We start from the raw sequence: 27,045 nt of genomic DNA on the forward strand, positions 1-27,045 counted from the left end.
TCACAACGTATTACGTCAGCAGCGTCACTGTGGCGTCGTGAACGCGGATTCAAACAAAGCCGGAAGAGAAGACAATGCTTAATAAAGTCTTAGTTTTTGTTATTTTTGAACCAAAATGTATTGTCGACGCTTCAAAAGAGTCTAACTAACCAAATGATGTCACATTTGGACTACTTTGATGATGTTTTCATTACCTTTCTGGACGTGGACAGCAAAGTGTGCATACACTTACATTCAAAGGACTGAAAGCCCTCGGACTAAATCTAAAATATCTTAAACTGTGTTCCGAGGATGAACGGAGGTCTTACGGGTGTGGAACAACATTGGGGTGAGTCAATGGAAGAAATTTCATTTTTGGGTGAACTAACCCTTTAATTACTATAGTTAGGCATACTACATGTAACACACAAGCATGTGTAAAATAAAGTGGTACCAAGAGTCTACTTCCTTTGCGCAGCTCACACGGACGCGCCCACAAAGTGAAATATGGTGTGGACAGAAAGTGACGTTTCCACTCACACACAAATGTTGCACATATCTCTGCTTGGCGGGGGGATACACATTTGTGAGGATTTACACTACGGCGTTCCTGCTGAATTCACCGGGACAAGTGGACATGTATGGTATATTGATTTTCATGACGGCCGCTTATCAGCATAATATTGCCAGAGCAAGCGGTAAGTGTTGAGTAACGTCACAGGAAAATACACATATAGTACACCTGAACAGTGTTATTGCATTTACATATTACTATGCTGAGTTTTAGCGTTTCCACGCCTTTACTGAAATATGAAGTAGCCTATTGGAAACTCTTTTTTGTGACAGTCTCAGATAGCCTAAAGGAAATAATTATATATTTGCAGCTTGCTTGTTTATTTATTTATTATTAAATAGGCTACTTTTTCCATGCTGGGAAAAAATGACAAGGTAAATGCCTGATTAAAAGATTGCTAAGTTTGATCCAAAAAAGTAGGCTGTGACCATTCATGTGTTAGGCTATGATTTGTAGATTTAACTAATTATAGTGGAAAAATACGGAAGCCCTAAACGGCCATAGATTACACTTTTTTTTCTATATTTCTCGTGATCACGACTTATTTTTGGATCTCGAGATAACAAAAGTTATTTTCTCGTGATCACGACTTATTTTTCCCATGATTGTTTAATTCCGAAACACTGCACCCGGAGTCTGTTGCTATACACGGGTTTCCTGTTTACAAACATTACAGGGTGCGTGCGCATCCTGGAGGCAGAAAGACAGATCGCTGGTCCGCTACTGCAACAACATTGAAGCTTTCCTTATTGTTTGTATATAACTGCTGACTCAATAAAACGTGATTTTAGTTGGATCTGTTTGTCTGTCTTTAATTTTGCAGTGTTGATGTGATACATGTATGAATGATCATGTTAGGTAATAATTTTTTGGTAAACGCATGCTTCCCCCTAGGTATGTTAAACATCAGGCACCCAGCACTGGCTCTGTTGGTACAATTAACCACGCAGCAACTCCTTGGCATTTTGACTTACAGACACGCCGCTACTAACCTACAACACGAGAGGTTTCTTCTTTCTGCCTCTCGGGTGCGTGCGCAAGCAGTGATGACGTCGCCGAGAAATCCATGTATAGCAATGAACACAACTTCCACGCGCATCTGATCGACGGATAAACTGTGCGCTCTATGTTGTGGTTCTTTCAGCAAAATCTTTGCTTCACTTAATAAACATTTTATTAGTGCAATTAACATGTTTAAATTATCAACAGAGCATTCAACAGCTCAAGCGTAGACGGAGTGCCTTCAGAAGGATGGCAGATTATTCTGTAAATTCGCTTAGAGTTGCTTGGATTCAACCCACTTTATTTTCCTCATTTGTTTGATATAAAATTACATTACATGATTTGTTTGTTATTATAGTATCATAGGATATGCTGTGACTGGAAGGCTATCATGTGCGTTTCCATGCTATCCATTAAAAAGAGGTGCAATATAGCTACTCCAGACTTTTTTTTAAATAATAATAACAATTAATACAGTTGATATAGACTAAATACAATCTTGGAATGCTGTTTGAGAAGAGTGTTTATGTAGGCTATATGTGGTTTGCTACAAAGAAATGTACAATACAATAGTTTTTATATCGGTGAGTTCGGTTTTATTATAGGCCTACTATAACAGTACTAGTAGCCTACCTAGTAATGTATAAATGTAGCTAGACCAAAGAGTTCCAAAAAAGAAAAAAGGTATGGCTCATTTCTGCATTGACAGCAAAATCCTCTCGTGAACCGCTCACCCGCTCAAATCCCGATCTGACATAAAATTGATCTGTTAGGGATGCTGAGATGAAAAAGGGACCCAAGAGCGGATAAGCAGTTTGCTAAATTTGTTGATCAAAGTCCAAAGGCAAAACAAGACACAAAATTAACAGGCAGCCGAGCCACCGAGCAATGGGGTGGAGCAGAGGCAAAATCCAAGGGGCAGTCAGGAGTAAAGCCAGAAGTCAGTTCAGCAATGCAACAATCCCTAAGGAAAGTTGAAAAGTGAGACGGCCAGGCTGGGGTCAAAACCAGAGGGAGATCACAGTCCCAGGGGCAGAGCAAAGGCAATAGTCCAAAAACAAAAGCAGAAAATCAGAAACCAGGTAAGTGATCCAAAACAGGTGATACAGTAACTAGGCCTATATAGGCTATACACAGTATTTTATAAATGATACAAAAATGGAAGTTTATATTACATTGCAATATTTTTTAGAATTAAACTAAGGGAATAGTTCTCCCAAAAGTAGACCAGCTGTTTCTGAAATACCCAGACCAGCACAAAAACCAAAAACCATGCCACTTTCAAAGTCATTTACCATAAATCATCTTCCTTCCCTATTCTCAGTTTGAGCCGAAGAGTGTATTTCTAGGAGCGGTGTTGTAAGTAGCGGTTCAAGATGAGTCTGAAATATTGTGGTTATGTTGTCAAAATTAAGGCTTGTTTCTAATTCAGAGAGATTACTCAGTAGGCCTAACTAAATGCTGGTGAGATAAGCACTATTTTGACGATTATAAACAGTGTGTTCCTCATTCTATTAGAGGGGGGATACCGTACCCATCCAAACTAGTTAAAAAATGTAAAAAAAATGTACAGATATGTGCACTGTCTGCACTGTTAAGATTTTTTGCACCACAAATGTACACTCTAAAAAAAAAGGTTCTATATGGCACTAGAAGTGGTTCTTCGTCGTAATAATAGAGGAACCACTTTTGCTGCTATATAGCACCATATCTTAACATGTTCTGTATATGGTAGCGGTGCTATATAGCACCTTAGTCAGTGGTGCTATATAACACCTTAGCAAAAGAACTGGTAATGAACTGCTGAAGAACCAAAATTGGTGCTATACAGCACTTAATAAGGTTCCCCTATGATTACAAGCGAAGAACCAATTTTAGTGCCATATAGAACCTTTTTTTCAGTGTACTCTGAAAAAGTGTATCAAGGGTTTTTGTATCAAAATCATTTTGTTTGATCATGAGTCAACCTTCCTCGGATCCATAGGCTGTTTTTAAACAGACATTTTTTATACCCTTTTCATGTTGTTGTTGTTTTTTCATATTAATAATTATGTCACGTAGTGTAACCAAGTAAAAAGTAGTAACATATTTCCCATATGACCAGGAAGAGCTAAGATGTAAATAATATGTCAACTGTTCCCCTTTTTCCTTCCTTTTTTTCAAATGTACTTTTTGGCACACAAATGTACTTTTACAAATGTTTGTTTCTCTGGTGTGCACCCGTATGGAAAACCACTTTCGCATGAACCAAAGCAAACTCTGAAAACAAACTGACTACCCTACTACAATATTGGGCTGACATGGCTTTAAGACTTCGTAAATGATTTCTCCACATGTCAACTTTATTTTACTTTATTTATATAGCGCTTTTAACAATGTAGGGCCCTATTTTAACGATCTGAAACGCAAGTGTCAAAGCGCGAAGCGCAAGTAACTTTGTTGTTGCTATTTTCCCGGCGGGATAAATGGCTCTTGCGCCCGGCGCAAATCTAAAATGGGTTGGTCTGAAGTAGCTTCATTATTCATAGGTGTGGTTTGGGCGTAACGTGAATAAACCAATCAGAGCGTCATCCAACATTCCCTGTAAAAGCAGGTGCGCAAATTCCATTATGGATTGCTATTATTATGGCGTATTTACCAGGCGCACGCCAGGAGCGGTTCACAGCCGAGGAGACTGATGTTCTTGTAAGAGCAGTGAAAGACAGAGAAGTTGTGTTGCATGGGGATGGGAGAAACCCACCCAAAATAGCGTCGGTTAAACAGGCGTGGGAGGAAATAGCCACAATTGTTTCATCAGCTGGCATCCCCAGGACGTCGTACCAGTGCCGCAAGCGCTACAATGACATCAGAAGACGGGGAAAGTCCAAGCTTGCCAGCATCAATCGGGCACGCCGTGTAACGGGAGGTGGATCTGCCTCTACTCAGGACCTGACGCCAGCAGAGGACATCGCTGCGTCCACCCTCACCGATTTTTTTTCCTGGTTCTTGACGGACAAACCAATTTGTTAGATGTCCTTATATAGCCTACATATATGTCTTGCCAGAAGTTGCCACTATTGGGCAAACAGGTCTCCTTAATTATTAGACTACAATTAGCCTGAATAATTTGTAAGCTAGATTTATGCCTATTTTTTCACATCTTCGTGGCACACCACAATGATTTCCGTCATCTCATGTGTTAATATTTTTTAGTGTAACAATTTATGATTTGCAAAAATAACTGTTGCATCTGTGTAGATTACATGAGCAAAGTGTATGCGCGTTGTGCGCGCTATACATTATGGTCAAGCATGCGCCCTTAAAATAGCATAATGAACAACGCGCAACGCGCCACTGACTTTAGACTAGGTTTTTTCTGGTCAGTGGCGCAATTGTTTAATGGAACAGCAAAATAGCACCAGGGATTGTTTGCGCCGAAACACGCCTCCTTTTTTGCGCTGAACCGCCCAGGGAGCGCAAGTTCATTCACTAGTTTAGCGACGTGCTTCTGTGGAGGGAAAAGCGCGCTTTGCGCGGGTGCAAAATAGGAATGACACATGCGTCGGTGTACAAAGTCAATTGCGCTGGGTGCAAGATAGGGCCCGTAGATTGTTTCAAAGCAGCTTTACAGTGTTAAACAGGAAAATAATGCAGCATAATTTTATTCAGCTGTATAGCCATTCTGGAAAAAACGCTGATGTCATCAGTTCATTTCAATTATCATACAGTGATAGTGTGGGCTTTAGATCAATAATTCGATCAGTAATTTAGTTTAAATGGTTAATTTAGTTTATTATTTAGATTTATTTAGATGTTAATTGAAAAATTTAGTGTCACATGTGAAATGAGAGAGTACAAAAACTTACATAAAGGCTGTGATAATGTTACCTGGTCCAGTGCATTAGACTGTGAAAGGGTCACCAAACAATATGTTAGGAAATGTGCACACACTCACCTGATGCCAGAAAGCTGTGGTGTATTCCAAAATGTGATTAATTATGTAATCCCTTTCCATTTTATTAAATAAAGTCATGGCTTGAATACACTTTCCATTGGCTCAAAGTACAGTTTCGGCTACAGTTCTACTAAAACATGGAGGATTATAAATACTATTGATTATAACAATACTATATTTCTCTATTCCAATCTCTTAAAAAAGGAAAGACTGAAAGGGAAAACAAGCCTGTCATATACACGCCATAAAGTGCGTATCATATGCACGTGAAAAACTGCATAGCATATGCACGCCAAAAACTCATTTTGCCGTATACATTCCATGAGATTGCATACTCGTACTATTGATACGCATTGTCAAGAGATCGTGTTGGTTATTTTCAGTTAACAGATAGAGTGTGCATCTTGATTTGTGCACATTAAAGAGAAGAAATTATTTAATATATCAATGCAAATATGATGAATTGGATTTTATCTATGAGTTTCTTTGTTTGCATGTGTGATATTTTTGTGACATTACTTTGTCTCAGGTTTCTGTGAACCCCCGACTCCGGCACCCAACACAGTTCCTGTTAATGAGAAATATCCCGTTAATACGAAAATTCGCATTCAATGTGCAGAGGGCTACGTGAGGAAAGCAGGAACATCCGACCTGATCCGTTGCAAAGAAAAAAATGGCCACTTATCCTGGCATACTGACCGTCCCCTCCAGTGCATAGGTAAGAGTCTTATTTGTTGCAGAGAGATGTCTGGGGCTCATGACATGTCTGCTCCCTTTTTTAACTTTAGCTAAATAATGGCCACTATATAACTAAAATGAAGTAACAAATTAATAAAACATGGGACAGAATTCTTCATTTGTGGCCATGACTTAAATTATTTTTATTTTTTCGAATGTCATGTGCAAGGCCCTAGATACTTGTTAGATTCCTGTGAACATTTGTGTCTTAGTGTTTAATAAATTAATAATTAAAGTCACTGAATTATCAAAGTACTAGTCAGTGTCTGTGCCCAACATACACTACACAATTTTCTGAAAAATCTGTCCGACTGGCTCTGACTTTCGGCAACTAGTGTGAAAAGTTTAGTGTATTCCAACATTTTGGGCTCTCCTGACTTAGGTGGATTCCCAACCTTTTTTTACTCGAAGACCCCCCTCCCCTCTGAATAAATACTGCAAAGACCACCATCCAAAACAATCACAGAGAGAGAGGTGGTCATTTATATTATTAATTTATTGTGATCCTCCGGGTGGGCCGCGAGATAACTTAAAATTAATTTGAATAATATAATTCCTTAATTGTATTATTGATAAAATAATGATATAAAATAAATTATATCAATTAAAATGTATATTGGGTGCCAGGAGCCATCTTCACGTCCAGACCGTAGAACTTAACAAAGATGTCAGGATTGGACCAGACTGCCGCAATACAAATATCCTCCAAGAAGAGCCCTTAAGGGAGCCTGAGAAGACCTTCTTCTGGTTGGATGATTGCGTACACCTAGAGGCGAAGTGAAGCCACGCGCCTCATAGGCCACAGAAATAGCCCAATGAGACATTATTTACTTGGTGATGGCAGCTCCTCTGATTTCACCAAAACACCCAAATAATTGTTCCGATCTACACCACTGTAAAAGACCAAGGAGTCGCACATCGCTACCAATCTCTGCGGCAGGAGGGGAAAAAGCCTCCAAGACCACTTGCTGGGAACGAAAGGGGATCGAGGCGACCTTTGAAACAACTTGGCCTTGGTCGCAACAAGACTTTAACCAACCCAAAAGTCCAAAGTCCATACAAGAAGGACTGATAGAAAGAGCCTGCAGATCCCCTATTCTCTTTAGAGAGGACAGAGCCATCAGGAGGACAGTTTTGAGGGTAAGAAACTTTTCTGCCACCAACTCCAATGGCTCAAAAGGGTCACCTGTTAGTCCCTCTAGGACAACAGAAAGATCCCATGAGGGAGCTCGAGTAGGGCGGAAAGGCCTAAGCTGTCTCGTCCCTTGCAGAAAACGAGAGACCAGGGGTGACGTCCAAAGGAAGCACCCTCCATCTGTATATGCTCGGCAGATAAGCTGTCATATAGACCTTCAGAGTAGTCGGAGCCGCCCCTGCCGAAAAAACTACTTTGTAAGAAGTCCAGTATTGAACCAATAGGGCAATGAACTGGGTCTAGATTACAGTGTGTACACCAGAAGGTAAACAGCTTCCACTTGAAAGGATAAAGACACCTCGTGGAGGGGGCTCTCGAGTTAAGAATAGCATCTGTAGTCTCAGCCAAGAGACCAGAACACCTTTACGCTTAAAGGAGTCATGAATTGAGAAATCAACTTTCCGTTGATCTTTTGATATAAAAGGTCATGGTAATATAAGAATATCCTGTAAGTTTCAGAGCTGAAAACGTCCTTGTTAGTCAGAGAAAAGCTTATATTGACACCAGGCCCACAGGCTTGTGCAAAATTCAGAATTTCAGAATTGGCCTCCATTCAATTCATGAATTGGAATTTGAATTGAATTGACACCGCCCCACAGGAAGTTGAATTGGAATTGGAATGACAAGAAGTGGAATTAAATTCATGACAATTCAAAGAAATTCCACACAGTCACACAATAGAAAGAATGTGTTGAAAAGCAAGTTCCTGTTCATATGGTTAGTAAGAATTACACATTTTACTTCAGTAATACAACTAAATATAATGACATTCATTTTGTAATTTAATAACATAATTTCATTACACGTAACTACACTGTAAATAAAATATTACACTATATACTTAAAAAAAATATGGTAACAATATAATATTAAAGTGGTTTTTATGGTTTGTTTTTTTTAGTGGATTCTACCTGAATAAATTAAGTAAAATGTCCTAAATTATTTATTCTATAGCACATGATGAATTTAATATTATTAGTGGAATGTGCTTTTTTAACTTAAGTTGACTTAAGTTTTTTTAGTAAAGTTTTAGTTTTACATTTAAGTACAGTACAGTTTCAATTTAACTTTACAACACATTTTAATTTAATAATTATTTAATAATTGTATTTACCTGTATGTAAGCACAGTGCAGTGTTAATGTACAAACTGTATTTACAATGTTGAAGTGGCTGACAACAATACATATTCTTATTAGGAATAAACTGCCTAATTTTTTAACTGGGCAGAGCTGTAGCTGAATAGTTAGGCCTACTATGCTACTGTATTTTAATGTTGGTCATTATGGTGGTACTTGGAGAGCCAAATATTTTCTGAGGTGGTACTTGGTATAAAAAGTTTGAGAACCACTGAATTAGAGTAAATAACTTGTTTAAATTTGACTTTGAATTATGTTATACAATTAATAGACTGTTTGCTGCTAGCACAAGTAGAAACAAACTGTTATTGCACTAGCATTAGCAAAGTTATTGCTCAATGTTCAAAGAAACATGCTTCATAATAATAATGCTTGAAGTTATTCACATCACAATCTAACCATAAGCTCTACTCTTCTGCACAATGGTGACGGTCAAAACTTCAACATAACAGAAACTCTTTCTAATGTCAAACATAACTGAACATTAAACATTAAACATGTTTCCCTTCACTCAAAAACATAAAATAACACTTATTTTCAATATTAACTCTCCATTTCCAGCCATTTGCAAATCATGAACTAACAATGGTGTCTCTAAATAAAACTTCATAATTTAGATAATTCTCTTAAAATAAATAGGTAACCTTATTTTCCTGAATTTTATCAGCTTAATCGGTTCTTCGATTGAAGCCTCAAAATTGCTTTAATTTCCTTAAAAAAATTAGTAAAATCTATCTCTTGGTTTTATTAGTGAAATGTTCTCAATATTTTCTATACAACACTGAACCACAATTTTATTAAGAAAATATACACTCTATTTATCACCTTCATTTTTTTGGTGAAAATTACAAGACCCATGATTCATTTTTACAGTGTAGTCACTCCTCAACCCTGTAAAAGAACCTCAAAACCAGGGCAGAAAATAGCCTATTACTTATTCATTAAACTTATTGATGTTTTTGGATGTAAAAACCATGTGAACGTCATAAGTTGACCTCAGACAACAGTATAAAAAAATTTAAAAAGCCAGTTCATGACCCCTTTAATGCTCTGGGGCCACACCCACAACTTCCATAAGTCCAGACAGGAGTGCCGGATCATGCCCTGAGCTTGAGTCAGCAGGTCTGGTCTGAGGGGAATCCCCCACAGCGGGCCGACTAACAGACTGACCAGGTCTGAAAACCAAATCTGTGGGCCAGCGAGGGGCCACCAACAACAGGTGTCTTACTTTGTCCATTCGCACTCTGAGCAAGCGAATCAGTGGAAAGGCAAAAAGACTGGCCCGGGGCTATGTATGGGCCAGAACTACAGGGGACGTTGCTGCCATAAGGCCCATCCATCTGTGGCATAGACCAATGTGGACTAGACAACCTGTCTTGCAATGACAGTCTTGCAGTGACTGAACACATGCGGGAGACAATCGTGCCCGCATCACGCCAGAATCTACATCCACACCCAGGAAAGCTATCTGCTGACTTGCAGCAAAACACTCTTCTGAAGGTTTAGGCATAAACCTAGGCTCCTCAAATTGCAGAGAACTAAGTCTCGATGAACTATTGCCAATTGCTGTGATTGAGCTAATATCAGCCAATCGTCCAGGAAGTTCAAAATCCAGACGCTCTGGAGCCGCAATGGGGCCAGAGCAGCGTCCATACATTTTGTAAATGTCAGAGCAGCTAAGGCTAGTCCGAATGGAATGACACAGTATTGGTAAGCTTTGCCCTCGAAAGCAGACCTGAGGAACTTCCTGTGTCTCTTGACGATCTGGATGTGGAAGTACGCATCCTTTAGATTGATGGTCACAAACCAATCTCCGGTTCGAACCTGAGACAGAATGGACTTCAGCGTCATCATTTTGAATTTGCTCACTCTGAGCGCAAGATTAAAGCAACATAAGTCCAAAATCGGACGTAATCCACCATCCTTTTTTGGCACAACAAAATAACAGCTGTAGAAGCCTGCCTCTGCCTGAGTGAGGGTATCTCTTCTATAGTCCCTTTCTCTAAGAGAGACACAATTTCCTCTCTCAGGAAAAAGGTGGGCCTTTGCAGAATTGGATGGTGTAGCTGTGGTGAATAGTATGTAACACCCATTGCGAGACCTCGGGCAGGCTTTGCCACGCGGCCCAGTGCTCCACTAGGGGCGTTAACCGCTCTGTTTTTGGCACCTGCTGTTACTGTGGGTGCCAATGCATTTCCAAACTGCAGAAAGCCTTTGGCGTCTGCAGAAACAGGAGGCACATGTGGAGCTATGCGCTCTCTGTCATAAGGTGGTCTACCTGTATAGAGCCCTGAGGCACAAGAATGGTGGAGACCTCTAATACAGGGGACTGTCCAACTGCCTGATAGGGATGGCCCCCCCATGCCGGCATAAGGGGGCTCGAACACCGTCATAAACTTTTTCCTGAACTCCGAAGGCTAGGACGCGCAGAGTATCTGAGACAGTGCTCGTCGATGTGCACTTTGCGGCGGAACAGTTAAGGCCGGAGCCAGGAGGCCAAAGTGAGAGAGGGGAATATGCTTCCACTATTCGTACAAACTCTCCGATGGAGGGCCTGGCCTCTAAGGATGAGCAAAAGGTTCTTGGCCGTCAAAGTCAGGTCAATCCGTCTGCATTGTCGTGGGCAAACTGGTGGGCGAGTCCTAGGACCCCAGTCTCTGCGGAGGGTTCCATAGACAATTGTTCACCTCACTGTACCTCACAGGGGCGCTGAAGGGAGGACGAGCAAGAAAGAGCCGGAGTTGGTTGTCGTTCAACCTCCCTGGACCTACATGAGATGAGTTGATGAAACACGGCAGACTGCTGTTTTGCTGCTTGAAATTTTTCAACCACAGTAGTCACAGACTCTCCAAATAGGCCGTCATTAGAAATGGGGGGCGTCTAACAAGAAAGATTTGTCTGTTTCTTTGATGTCAGTGAGAGTAAGCCAAAGGTGGCGCTCTATTGACACCATCCCTGCCATGGACCTGCCTACTGCGTGGGCAGTATGCTTGGTAGCTCTCAGCGCCAAGTCAGTAGCCCGCCTGAGCTCCTTAACCTTGTCTAGCTCCTTCAATAAATCAGCTTGATAGGCCTGAATCACAGCCATAGAATGAAGGGTAGCTGCTGCTTGCTCAGCTGCTAAGTAGGATTTACCAACCATAAGAAGAAGTAATTCTACACGGTTTGGAAGGCAGCAGGGGGCTTGACTACCACGATGGAGCCAAAGTCAGCGCAAGATGGGCCGCAAGAGTCTCTTCAACGGCCTGCATCATCGCATAACCGTGATTCGCAGAAATCCGCAGCCACGGGATTAGTAATGTGTGCTCAAAATGGCTGTTTCCAAGATTTTGACACCTCATGGTGGAGGTCTTGGAAGAAGGGTAGAGGCCTAAGGGACTGGTTAGGGGCATGACTAGTGAAAAATCGATCGTCCAGCTTTGACTGGGCCTGATTTCCTGTCCACTCGGGGGGAGAGAACTACAAATTTCACCCACGAGCCCCTCTAGAATCAGAAGCCACTGTAGATAGAACATATCGTCAAAAAGGCAACAGCCAAAAGAAATCGAATCACGAGTTTCTGGGGTAGGCCGCATTTCGTCATGGACAAATAAAACAGGGTTGTCGCTGTCACAGTTTCGAACACGTGGACGCGACCAGGGGAGAGATTGAAAGGGGAAAAAAAAACCATCTGCTGTCCATGTGCTCCGACTCGCCAACTTCACCCCAAGCGTCCATCTTGTGCGGTGCCTCAGCAGCCACAGAAACGGAGATGCGGGGGTTAGACGAGCTGCCTTTCGTAAAGGCGACGAGTCTCGAACGCAACACTTAGATGCAGGCTATCGCAGTGACGACAGTCAGATATGCCGTAAAACGCTAAAGTGGTATAGGCTACGGGCTTCAGACATTCGTCAAATCACAGGCGTTCCCATAGCGACTGTTCGCAGCGTTGAGTGAACCTATGAAAGGGAACCGTCAGCTGGCAATTTCTGGGCTGGGGTAAAATCTTTTCATTGCAGGACACCGTTATATTGCATGTATGCCTTCAACTCAACCTATCACTGGTATGTACGTCGTCAACAAGTTAATTTTGAGTAAGTTTTAAACAAAATATTGAGAACATTTTCTCTTTTTGCACTATTTTGACAAACAAAGCCACAGCAGAACAGCATCACTCGTCTCCGAGCAACACAGCAGTGTTTCATTAAAGAATTCCAGATATGAAAAAAGTTAACTTGCCGCCACCTGCTGGCCGTTTTACTTTCATATTTAATCTATAACATGGATGGGCAATGTCGGTCACGGAGTGCAAAGTTTAGCTCCCCCAAGCCTAATCAAACACACCAAAACCAGCTAATCAATGACTTCAGGATTATTAATACTTCAGGCTGATATGAGTTATAGATGCATTAATAGCTGTAAATAAACACAATAAGTATGTAAATAAATCTGCATATCAAATCCACCTGCTTTCTGTATCTCCTCAGACTGCTGTAACACTATCATTTTCATTAATCTGTTGTGAAATCTGACGTAGTCAATGCAGTCATGTGCCTCAACAAGTAAAGTCATAACATAATGATACCTTTGCAAATCGTTAGCTAATGATTAATTAAAGCAGACAACTGGAAGTTGAAATACAGCTTCGACCATTGTGGTAATTCATATATGAATTTACATTATTAGTTAATATAATATGTTATTAGGGAATTAATACATGATGACATTTAATTAACAGCAATTCATATATTATTTAATCTATTAATCATATATAATGTTCATTAGTTGCTGATGCAGTAATCATTAATAAATGGTTTAGTTCTTCATGAGTCATACATTAATTCATGATTATCTGGCTATTAGTTAAGCATAAATTAATGCATATTAGTGCACCCGTATTGTAAAGTGTTACCAGTACATTTAAAACAAATAACGGCAATAACGACATGCTAAAAACACCTTAGCAATTTCATAACAATGCCTTGGCAACCACTCACAATACCATTAGGAAACATCACATTTTCTGCTGATGACTCTAAAAGGTAGGATTATGTTTAGCTTTACATCCTAACAGATATCAGGTGATCAATGTAGTGATTTTGTTATTCCTTCTTGGCAGCTGATCCCAAAAAGCCACATGTGCCAACAAGTAAGTACCATCTTTCTTAATTCCTTATTCCTAATTCCTAACTTCCTAAGTTTTTCTGTGTCTGTTGTTGAAGTGAAAAGTGATGTGTAATTTATGTACCATGGTCCAGCAACAGGGCATATGACTTTGACAACAATAAATGAGGTTGTCACAACCAAAACAAGAAGAACTACCAGCCAGCCAACTTTGAAGAGCACAACAAAAGAGGGAGTCTTTTGTACAACAACCAATGAAATTACTTCAACAAATTCAACATCCAGCAGCTTCAAAAGCAGAGATAATATGACAACAACATCGTCACATACCCCGTCAAGCCCTTTCTCTACAATAACAGGTGATGCCGTTCACTGTGTAGGTTAAAATGCATGTGGCTAACATAAAAATTTACATTCTGTCATTATTTACTCACCCTCTGGTTTTCCAAACCAGTATAACTTTCTTTCTTCCTTAGGAACCTAAAAAGAGAAGTTTAGCAGAATGTTCACACTGCTCTTTTCCATACAGTAATGACCAAGATTTGTTGAGATTACTTGACTCTCTTTTTTGTGCAAACACGCCTCCTTTAGGCTCAATAGATTTAGTTCAATCAAAAGATTGCACTGTAACAAATTTCTGTAGTTTTCACAGCATTATTACTGTAAAATGAGCAAAAACTTACTGTAGAACCTGTATACAGCATGTTGCTGTAGATCTGCAAAGCATCATGGTCTTTTTTCAACGGTGGGTAAATTCTACAGTATTTTTTTTTTTCCTGTGAATCACAATACAGCAATTTCTAGAAGATGTTTTTTTTTCAGCCAAGGAAAGCTACGAGATTTACCACTTTCATCTGAATTTTTACTTCAGAAAGGTAACATAATTTATTTCCAAAGTTTACTCTTGTAAAGTCACCTGTTTGTTCAACTTTAAGAGTGCACTGAGAGAGAAAATAGTAATGAGCAGCACACTTCGTAGTAAACTCGTCTCATGTTGTGTGTGCATTTTATAATTTTATTACCACAAATAGATATTTCTGTATGATTTCGATATATTTTCTAGTCTGGCAACATTTGATAACGTCATTAGTTTATAGAAGGATAGCATTGTTAAATAAAAATTAAATTGGAATTGTGTTTGTGATCTCTTTTGGTGCAGATACGTCACATAATATGATCACTTTTTTTTCTGTCGCCACTTGCGCGTGCGGCGTGAGGCAGTGAGTCAAGCCTGCCGACTCTCGACGGTCTCGAGTTGAAAGAAAACGCAGCTGAGGTACGGTAGGCCTAAGACTTAACATATTTTTCATAGTGATTCATCATGATTTTTCTGAACGTAAACCCCCAGAAACGAGATTGGTGAAATGCTATTCAAACTGGGAGCATGGCATGGGCTGTACTGTATTAAGATTTGTCTTATCCGGCAACATTACATTTTTAACGTCTTTAATTTGATTAAAGACTAACGTTAGCATTGTGAAATGACATTAATTTAAAATGGTGTAATTTTTTGTATTTATTGGCGCGGAGCCGTTTAATAATCTCTCGTGTTTTTCTCTTGCTTGCTGTTGCCGCCTGAGGAATCAGACATTGAAGTTAAGCGGGCCGAGAAAACGCAGCAAGAGGTAGCAGCTATCTGTTAAGGTACGTTACTTAACATATTTTTAATAATTTCATGATTTTTCTGAACTTCATTGCCTTCAAGCTGCAGAAACTATAACGTGAGATTGTTAATAGCCTAATTTTAAATTTTGGGAGCATATATTGTATTAATATTTGTCTTATCTGGCGAAATTACATTTATAACGTCTTTTATTTGATTAATTCAAAGGTCCAGATTAGCAGACGAACTGGGAAGGTGGTCCCAAAAAAAAAAAAAAAAACCGAGTGCCTCAATCCACACGTGGCATCATTCATCAGGGACTTCATTGAGTATGACTGGCAGAACAACTAATACCAGGTGAGACTTTTAATTTTTACCTTGAATACCTTGGAATAACTGGAAGCCAGTTTGGGTGGGTAGTTGGTGGTTGAAAGTCAGGGGTGGCCCGCAACTTGTCTATAGAGATCGCTAAGACATGTGACCAAATGGGCGGCAACGTCATCAGAATGCAAAGAATTATGGGTACGTTTGGCCCGTTTACGTGGCCTAGCATAGCAGACTAGTGTTCTGGCATGAAAATAATTAAACATTAGAGAGAAAAGCAGAATATAATCCTACAAAATGCAGCGGGCTAAAGAAAACATTGTCGGACCATATTGCCTAAAACTAAATCCTAATGCAAAGACGAGATCTGATGAGAAAAAGGGAATCAAATGACTGGATCCTTACGAGCTGAGCGACTGGTCAAGGGACGTCAAACTGTTGCCCAACTTCCAGCACCCATATATATACAAATACATGATATTAAGTGTTGTTAGTGCGTACACACACACACGCAAAGTTTTCAGAATTCAAGTCGCTGCAGTCTTTTTTACAGATGGATGGGTCTAGGACCTGGAGATTGTAAAAGTGGGGCAGAAAACTGTCGTCCGTTCAAAGTTATGCTAATGTTTTAAGCACCACACTCCTCGCTCTCTCTCATCTATCTGCATGCAGTCCGAATTGAACAAACCTGTCTGTGTGTGTGTGAGGGCGGCTACACACTGCAAGGGTGGCGTGTCCGTTTTTATTTCGGCTCCCATGTTAACAGGTTAGAGCGTGCACACTGCCTGCGTGAGACGCGGAAAACGCGTGCATGCTGGAAATAGAACAGACGCCTATCTTTCACGCGACACGCACGCACGTTGGAAGCGTTTAACATGAAGTATAGGCCTTCCACTTCGTCACCTAGCAGCAGCATCGCCGCGTCAGACACGCTTCTGGTGTGCAGACACAGAAAACGCCACGCTTGCAGTGTGTAGCCGGCCTGAGAGAGGGGGGAGCGGGCGCAATCCAACAGTGGACACTAAAAATATACTCCGTCATTTTGTTCATACAGGACATCATTCAAACTGCAAAGTGTTTACTTATATTTGTATATCCCGTTCTTAAGCTTTATGCCACTTCTATCGTGAGAACGACTATTGCAGTTTATAACACAGCAGGTAGACGGCATCTTGAACACTGCTTTCTTCCCTCCATGCAAAGAAGTCTGGCGACCGGCGCCCGTTGTGCCGCGGATTCCCAAAATGCTTTGCGTTTACCACTGGGAATACGTCATGATGACGACACATTAGCAATCTCTATTAAAGGGATAGTTCACTTTAAAATTTACTCTCAAGTTGTTTCAAACCTGTATGAATTTCTTTCTTCTGCTGAACACAAAAGAGGATATTTTGAAGAATGTCGGTAACCAAACAGTTAACTGGAGCCAGTGACTTCCATAGTAGGAAAAAAATAATAATATGGAAGTCACTGGCTCCAGTTAACTGTTTGGTTACCGACATTCTTCAAAATATCCTCTTTTGTGTTCAGCAGAAGAAAGAAATTCATACAGGTTTGAAACAACTTGAGGTTGAGTATATGATAATAGCATTTTCATTTTAAAGTGAACTATCCCTTTAGGGCTGCCAAGCATCATTTTCAAATCATGCAGTTTTACAGCGTCAACACAAGGTGATTCAACAACACTGACATGAAAAACAGGAGGAACATTGTGTGACAACACCAGCCAGTTAGAATACTTTTCCATTCACAACTCACAAACATTTACCATAAATTTCACTGTTGTATCACTAACTGTAAACATGGTATTGTGGCAGAAATGTGGGATATTCATGTACAATTTTATAATATTATTCATGTAGACAGTTATTAAATATTAAAGTAATGGCAAATGACAGAAACCAATACTGTCTAATAAGAGTCGAGTTGCAACTCCATAAGAATATTTACATTTTATCTTTTAAAAATAAGTTATTTTTATAGATGTTACAGTTTGTGTTAATGAAAATAAATTTACATTTTACATCTTTATTCAAGCTATAAAAAAATATCAGCCCCAGGGGATGCTACTCCACAAACCACCAACAAAGCATATAAAAAATACTAATATTTATTTAAAACTTTTATGTATATGTCATCAACCCATCTGTCTTGCTTTTAAACTTTTACATTAATAATGAATTTCTTCCTCTACAGGGTAGAAGACTCCAGCCCAGGAAGTCCAGGTCAAGTTTTAAAAGAATAATAGTTATGTAAAAAAAAAAAAACTTCTTGGAGAAAAACAATATTCAGGTTTGAAATCCTGCTGTTTTTAAAGGGATAGATACCCAAAAATGAAAATTGTGTCATCATTTACTCACCCTCAACCTGTATGAATTTCTTTCTTCTGCTGAACACAAAGAAAGATATTTTGAAGAATATCGGTAACCAGACAGTTGATGGGTCCCATTGACTTCCATAGTATTTTTTTCCTACTAGTCAATGGGACCCATCAACTGTCTGGTTACAGACATTCTTCAAAATATCTTTCTTTGTGTTCAGCAGAAGAAAGAAATTCATACAGGGTGAATAAATGATGACACAATTTTAATTTTTGGGTGAACTATCCCTTTAAATCATTTAATTTTTATAGATTTGTAATTTTACCCAAACATTTGAATACATATTGATTGTTTTGTTTGCTCAGAAAAGTGTTGAAATGAAATGAATTGTTCACAGAGAAATGTTAACTTATTGAAAAAATGTATATGTTCAGAAAATATATAGGTTTGAAATCCTGCTGTTTTTAAATCATTAAATTTTTATACATTAGTAATTTTATCCAAACATTTTAATAAATATTGATTGTTTTGTTTGTTCAGAAAAGTGTTTTTTGTATGTTCAGAAAAGTGATGAAATTACATTGATTTTACATTTCAATGTAACATTGAAAAAAATGATGCTATATTATTTTTATTTTATGAATTTTTGAAATTAAAAGTGAGAAAATAATTGGCATTTGTGACAGTGTCTTTATTTTACAGTACACAAAATTAATGCAGTAATCCCCATTACAGTAGTAGTTATGAAATACAGTACTGTGATTATTACTGTAAAAAAAATTACAGTAATTTTAAAGTTACTGCGATTACATTTACAGTAAGAATACTGTGAAATGAAATACAGCAACTTACTAGCTAATTGCTGCCAGCAAGTTACTGTATTTTTCACAGTATTCTTTTTACAGTGTGCACTCTACCACCAAATGAAAGTAAATGAACGTATAGCCTAAACTATATAAATAAGATGTAAAAGAGATGCACTTTCTCTCAATCATGATATTGTTAATTGTAAGACACTGCCAACCCCTGTATTTGAGAGGATATTTTGAACAAGAATATCATTGTTTTAGTTCAAAGAGACTAGTTATGTTTGTATGTATGATTTGCCTGGTGCAAATTGGCAGCAGAACAATTTTTTGTGTGTGTCTGATCTATGTAATTCCCTTGGTGAATTGGGCACTCATTAGCGCATGCAAAAACAAACAAACAAACAAAAAAAACACTTTCAACAGGCCACAATTCATTCTTAGTGAATCTGTTTTTCTATATTTTTAACAAAAGTTCAAATAGATCCTTATTAGCTCACTGTATGCCAATTTTCAATGTAGTTAAAATATATGTTATAATGTTTTTCAAAATCAAAATAGTTTGACTCTTTTAATGTTATTAAAATAGTCATCTTATTTAGTGATTACTGTAGGGATTGCTTAGTGATTATTTAGTGATTACTGTGGGAAAAGTGTTTGGTATATAAAGACCTCAGTGTTGAACTTGAATTTGAAGCAAAACAGGATGTAAACCAGACTTTGACCAGATCTTACTTCCTGTTATGCACAAAAAATGTGCCTCCATATTGCAAAACTTGCAATGTATACTGTATAACTAACCACACAACTAACATGAAAAGCTACACTCAAAGCTACACAAAAAGATGGTTCCTTAAAGGTTCTTTAGATGTAACAGTTCTATTTAGAACCGTATTGTCCTGAAGAACTTGTCTGGCTATCACCAGACCAAGCTCAATTTAAGATTGAACATTGGTCTGGAGAGTCTGCTCTTTATTTTCTACTGCACAAGAGGCGTGATAAACGAGCATAATTCAAATGACTCTGTACGCAATCGATTAGTCCTTCAACCAATCAGACCACAAGAGGTGTGATCAACGAGCATAATTCAAATGAATCTGTACTGGATGGTCCTCTTCAACCATTCAGACCACAAGAGGCGTGATCAACGGGCATTGATCCATCCCTTCTCTATCCGTCATTGTGTTAAACCCGCCAATAGTGCGCAAGGTGGATAGGCCAGTCTGTGATTGGTTCCCGCAAAAGTGTAAAAGAAGCTGTACAGGTTTCCAGACTGAGCTGTAGGGCGAAATCAAATCGCCGGCAGATCAGGCTGGCTTTACCCAGTCTACTGAAGAACCCTTTACTGAAATGGTTCATGTTAGTTAGGGTTCTTTTTTCCCGCCTTTTTGTTTCTAAAATCCGCAACTGTCAAAGCCACCTCATTACTGATTTTCTGGAGCTAAGCTATACAACTACACAGACTGTCAACACACTCTCGACGGGTAAATTATTATTTCTTAAAATATCTACAAAAATGTTTTAACATTAAATATTGTATCTGGTTTCCATACCAATCATGTCTTTTTGTGTCTTCTAGTGTGAGCAGCTCTGTTCAGTTAAGGATACTCATCTTCTCTTCTCCACAAAGTAAGCAACAGAGATATTGAATTTATGATCCAGGTTGTTGGATTTTGTATTATTATTATTACATTATGTCTAAACATACCCACTCACAAAAAAACATTAAGGCTATCCAATGACTTTATATCACTTTCTCCTTTTAACACAGTAAAGGGCTCTCATACTGTCCATTTTTGTAAATTTTGGCCTTCATAAACATACTTGTTTTTACATAATCAAATGTACAGACAAACTGTAACTTCAAAATCAATTGTGTATTTCAGATGGTGTCGTACCATAACCTCATCATCTGCAGAGAGAAACTGCCACTCAGAATACACGCATAAAGATGGACGTAAAGACATCATAGAGGATTGTGAAGATATTTCACTGGAACTTGGTCTTCATTACATCTATATCATGTTCAGTGTCAATAACAATTATTGTTAAAGGGTAACTTCAGTGATTTACTCAAGCAGGATAAAACCTTGTATGTGGTTCAGTCACTTCATGTTTTTAGAGATTAAAAGCTTAAACAAGAATCTCCCGTTTTCATTCTTGCTGTTACTTTTACCTTTTTATACTCAAGTACAATTTTAATGTGATACTTTTTTACTTTTACTCAAGTATGATTCTGGTCAGATAATTTTACTTTTAATTGAGTTAATTTTCCACTCAGTACTTTCACTTGAGTAACATTTTTGAGTACTTTTTACACATCTGCTTCCGTCAACATAACCAACGTGATAACCTGCTTGCACAGAGAGTGTGCTGGGGACTATTTTCAGGCGCTGCATAATATCATTGCGCCGCAGGAATGAGAGAATTGTCCCTAGGCATATTGGCCTAGAAAATCGCAACTTTTCATTTTCCATCGGCCTTAGTGCACGATGTAACTATACACATCACAACATGTAAATAGGAAAATGTTGGCGTTATTTTGTCACTTATTGAGCAGTAGGCTAGCTGGAGCCGTTTACCTCCAGTCTTTGTGCTAAGCTAGGCTAGCGGTGGGTGTGTCAGAAAGAGTTATGGCACGCACAGAGATGAGAATGGTATGTATGGACTTATCTAACTCTGGGGGATACGGTAAATAAGATAAAGTCCCAAAAAGTCGGCGTGTTCCTTTAAGAGTGTAGGCATTGTGGGCAGTGCTCCAACCAGCATACTCTTTCGAGTAGGTACTTATTTTAAATAAGTAATTACTTCACAAGCACTAAAAAAGTATCTTCTATATAGTATGGATGTGTATGTAATCTGGATCATGTGACCTACCAGCATTAGTTGCGTGGCTTCACCATTCTCCCATGGCCTCATGGAATAGTAAAGTGTCCATCGTATGCTCACTTCAGAATTTCGCTGGAAGTAGTAGGTCATCAGGGTCATTTTTACCTACAATTTTTATAAGTAGGCTACTCTGAATTCTGACATACTTCTTTTGTCACACACTGTTTTTCGAGAAGTATGTGATTTCGATTGCAGCCTATATTATAACAGTACTTAAGGAGTTCCTTTCTCTCACTATCAGGCCCCCCAAAAAAGTTTTAATGTAAAACATAATAATGCAAATAAAAACATGAAATGTAAAACAATTTCAGTATGTTTAGGTAAATTCAGTGGGTGCGTTTACATGGAGCACTAATCGGTTTAAAATCCAATCCTAATGAAAATGCTCCATATAAACACCTCAATCGGAATAAAAATGGCCAAACCGAATGAAATTGTAATCGGTTTGAGAAGGGTGGAATAAACCTTTTCATGAACCGATCAAACTAAAAATTCCACCATGTAAACGACCTGATCCGATTACTTTGAGTGTCCGTCTTTCTGTGACATGATATAGGCTACAGCGCGCGCGCCTCTACAACTGAAGAGTGCGCGCCTCACTCACACCAGGCTAATGTTGACAAGAGAGGAAAGTTAATTTTTCTGAGGTATTAATCTTTTTATTTCGTAACATGTTATGAACATGATGTTGGAATAATGACACAGACATAGCCTGGCTACACCATCTCATCTTGACAGCGTTTGTGGCTTCAACTGCGCCTGACAGAAGAATTAATTTTTCTGAGGTGATTCTTTACAACAAATAATATAATAGCTTTTATAAAACTGTATAAGACCTGGTGGCCATTGAGAGTTGCCATTTCAACGGGGAACATTCAAGCTGCTGGAGAGGACGTGTCGATATTTCTCTGTTTCTCGTAAGTTAGATATAAAAAAAAAGTTAAACAACTGCTTCAAATTGGTTAAGTAACATTACCCACAGTCTACTTTAATTACTTTTGTTAATATTTATACCTTTGTGATTATGGTCTCTTTCCTTAATCATCTGAAATATATGCGTTTACTAGTAATGATGCGGAGCACGTCTTGAATGCTTTCATTCATGTTTCACCATACATCCTATGTTTTTATTAATAATTTGGGTGCATTTTATAGTTACGCTAATTTTTTCAAAATAAATAAATTGAATTAATTTTGATTCCGCATTCATCATTCACAGCTGTTGAAATAGCCATTGTATAGGACAAATTAGTTTAAACTACTGCATGTCCGCCCACAGAAAAATAAATAAATATAAAAATTACCAACACAGAACTATTGATCCACAATACTAACATTACGAATCTGATGCGACAGACAAACTGTGTGCACATGTCACAAAATGATTCCGACTGAAAGTCAGCACATGTAAACTCCAGATCGGTTTAGATAACGTCTCATGTAGGCTAAACAGTCCACCGAATCTTTCAATCGGAATGATTTGAATCGGAATGACAAAAAAGTGCACATGTAAACGTGGCTAGTGTAACTTTTTTTCCCATGTAGTATGCAAAGCTTTCATTCACTATATTGTAAATCTCCCGAAGCCATACGAGCAACTTGTCTTAAGCTGTAATCCATTGGAAATCTTCCCCTCTGCCATAGCTGTTTAATGTAATTTACATATGTGCATATTAAAACAGAAGATGACACATTTGACATAATTTGTTCTTACATGGCATTGCATGTACTGTAATGCATCACACTACGGTTAAAACATGAGTAAGTGCACATGAGATTCAAGATATGAAGGAGGGAAGATGTTAAGAGACATAAAAAACATATTGATGTCTGTTCCTCACAGAAAGCAGCTGAATGGTTTCAGAAGACTTGGAATATAGCATAGACATCATAAGAGCTATATTTTTATGGTGTGTTTATCCTTGGCCATGCTCGGTTTATGCTTTTTCCATTAAAAGCATATACATTACTCATAATGAGAATGAAAGTAATTTGGGTTTGGAACAACACAAGGGTGACGAACTGATGACAGAATGTTCAGTTTTTTTGAAAAAAAAAAAACCCATTGTTTCTTTCTTTTAAAAAATGATAAAGTGGAAGCCACATCTAGTAATTACACATGTGAGTGCCATTTATTACTGTTAATTTCCTGAAACAAATAATTTTTCATATTTCTTTCTTTCTTTCTTTCTTTCTTTTTTTCTATTTTTAATCAACACTCAGCAACAGTAGGTACAAGCATAATTATCATCTGTCTGGTGGTAGCATTATTCCTTGTCTGGTGGAGGTGGAGGTATGTTTTATAAAATCTATTGTGGAATGAAGTTTTAATTTGTAGGCCTTTTAATTGGCAGATTCTTACTTAATTGTTTTTATCCTCCAACCCACAGGTTAAGACGTCGAGAAACAAACAGGATCCCACTATATCATACCAACCCAGATGACATGACCTACATACCTGTGCCAGTCTGTGCATCTGAACACTGTTCAGCTGAACCAAACAAAGCAGCCAATAAGCCCACAACAGATTCTGGCTGAATCCGAAATCGCCCCCTATACCCTCAAAAAGGGCATTATTTGAGGGTAAGGGAGTTGTAACACGCATGGTTTAACACTTTCCACACATGCCAGGATGACGAAACTTAGTGTATTTACTAGTTGCCATATCAACATTATTTAGAGAGAAAAAAGCACCAAAATTAAAAAATCTCTGGAAGATATCACTGAACATTTATTTAATTATAGCAAAAGTAAATTTCTTACTTAAGTTTATTTTTCATCTCTGTTTTTTGTTTTTATTTAAAATAAGACAAATCAGATATTATATTAATCTTATATCTGTTATTTAACAGTTGGGATCATTCTTTAATGGTGATCTAACAGCAGAAGACACGAGCCGCGGTTTAAATCCCAGTTGTGCAGATGGGGTGTCTTGTAGCACTGTGTTACAATGAGCCCCTATTATAGAACTACGCTATTATATTCTATACTTTTATGAATTATTTTGAGAAACCACAAGAAAAGGGTGAATAATGACTGAGAGTCAATGTTCAGAAATTATTCATTATTATTATGTTTTTAACTATGCTGTATAGCTGTATTTAGCGATGTGTTTGTTGTCAAACTCAAAAATAAAAAAGTATATTTTTAATGATTAAAAAATGCCATTATTTTATTTTAAAAAGTTAATAATTGTATTTTATTGACAAAATATTTTAGTTTGTCATGGATATTTTTTTGATTATATCAGGTAACATTTTAAGCTGTCATTTGCTCATGTTACAATGTGCCCCTCACATGTTACAATGTACCCCACCTACGGGGCATGTTGTCACATTTCACTTCCATTCTTTGGGGGGGGTTGATTTAGAGTGTGTAAAATATTCAGATGTTTGTAGACAACAGATGATTTCCAGGTGAATCACTCTTTAACAGACATCTTAGAGATGTAGGCTACTTGTGTTATCTGGGAAGAAACTTTTAGAGTTTTTAAAAATTGTTTTGCTCATGTAGTCAAGGTTTAGCTTGCTAGCATTAGCCCCCTGCTGGTTGATGCCGGTAACTACACCATCTGGCTGCAAAAAGCATTTTTTTTATAAGAGCACACTCCTTCAGACATAGTCTGGCTTCACAAATACAGACTCCTTACCTGTGCTACTTTCCATAGTAGTTTGGCTCATAAGTCTTCAGTGATCTCCCTCATTGTACTCCGGATAACCTTCAGCTATATTCACTGAAAAGACTGTTTACCTGTGTGAAAAAGTACTCATCTGATACTCGCCATGCTCATCCTGTGGTGTGTGGCTTTCAGTATTCACGCTTTCCATCTGCACCTGAACGCTGCTTCAACCTGGTAACAGAAAAAAAAACTCAGTTATTATGGTTTCATAACCATCATAAGTCATCATCACATGATCACATTCATTGAACCGTCTGTGCTATTACTTACCTGCAATGCATCTCTGTTTAATTTTGAATGAATAACTGTTTTTGGATTCGCTCATCTCTGCCTCTCAGTCTAGTTCTATTTTGACAATTACATTATAACTAATGTTTTCAAGGTGTTTAAAAGCATGAAATCGACTAACATTTCCTACTGCCTTTAAACATCACTTCTTATAATAGCTGCATGTAAGATCAAGAATAAATGTTGATACTGGGGCAATATCCACATCCAGGAGTGCTGATTTATCACCAGTATCATTGCAGGGACTGTTCACCGTTTGTATCACTCTGCTTGTCTTTGCATGTTCTAAACAGGCTGCATTTCTAATATTTTTTTTAAATTTATTTATGGAGATAGCTTTCCTGATTTGTCTCGATGCTTTCGGAGTTATGAGGTCTGGGCGATCCCTGTGCCCTGCCAAGAACAGCCTTATCTCGGCAAGTCCTTCGGACATTCTGATGGGCAGCCTTGTGCCTACAGCCGAATCACATTTATTGGATCAATAATAAAGTAAAAACTGTAATATTGTGAAATATTATTACAATTTATACTACAGGGCTGTTGAATGCTTGAATCTGATTGGTTTACGAACATTCTAAGGTGTGCAATTATTTTCAGGGAAAGTACATTTTAATATTTATGGTGTGCTATAGGTACTGTATGCTCTTTTCCATTATTACAGTTAACTACATGAAGTGATATGGACATGTAATGCGGGCAAGACCTGCCTGATGACAGCAGTATTGGATAGTGCAGATGAAAAATTATATAAACGGAAGTGGACATCAACTAACAACGGCAAAATATATAAAACAATCAGTGAAGAACAGCTAGACAGACTCGAGTGTGATAAAAAAAAAACAGCTTGGCCACTATGATTAAAATACATCTGTGAACAAGAGAGAGAGAGGGAGCAGATGCTTTAAATAACCAGCTGCAAGATTTCTATGCCATCATTAGAAACGCATCTGGCGCAGACTATTCCGTGTCGAGTTTTATATATCCAAATATAATTGGGCAATCAGAATTCAAATAATCCAACAACATATTCAGGGACATCCTAAAAAGGTTTCACAAGGCTGGGAAATATGTCAGTTAGTATTCATTATAACTCACCATATCTGTCACTAGACAGCTGGTTTACAAGGTCAGGTTTGACATTCAGCTGAACCTGGCAAGAAGGAAAACAGTTAAGAAGAGTTAAGAAGGCATTCATTAAGAGTTAATAAAGCATTCATTAAGAGTTAATAAAGCATTCACTTGTCATTAAAAAGATGAATATGGAGATGAATATATGTGCTTGTCTTATAATGCAAACTAAAAATCACAAAAAGCCCAACCGATCCCAAGGATCACCAAAGACTGCTACCATGAATGTTTGCCATTCCAGGTGACCTCATTTGCCCAGTTAAAAGTTTATAAAGTACATCACATAACCCTGGTCATCTTCCCAGTCTGCTCCGCCCTGGCAACCTGCACAGTCTGCGCTGCCC

General features: G+C 38.3%; 2 protein-coding genes across 2 annotated transcripts in view; one reads left to right on the forward strand and one right to left on the reverse strand.

Annotated features, from left to right (window-relative positions):
• Positions 1–27,045, reverse strand: part of taf3 (TAF3 RNA polymerase II, TATA box binding protein (TBP)-associated facto) — a 996,662-nt gene that overhangs the window by 389,463 nt on the left and 580,154 nt on the right. The gene's annotated exons all lie outside the window — the stretch shown is intronic.
• On the forward strand, positions 520–26,073 carry LOC307126598 (uncharacterized protein). The gene is made up of 7 exons (XM_079817210.1): positions 520–677; positions 6,019–6,207; positions 13,659–13,688; positions 13,798–14,022; positions 23,701–23,727; positions 23,830–23,899; positions 23,997–26,073. Exons 1-7 carry the CDS (start codon positions 617–619, stop codon positions 24,142–24,144), a joined length of 750 nt encoding a protein of 249 aa, XP_079673336.1. The 5' UTR covers positions 520–616; the 3' UTR covers positions 24,145–26,073.

The sequence above is a fragment of the Gobio gobio genome (assembly GCF_949357685.1).
Source record: "Gobio gobio genome assembly, chromosome: 5".
NCBI classification, from domain to species: domain Eukaryota; kingdom Metazoa; phylum Chordata; class Actinopteri; order Cypriniformes; family Gobionidae; genus Gobio; species Gobio gobio.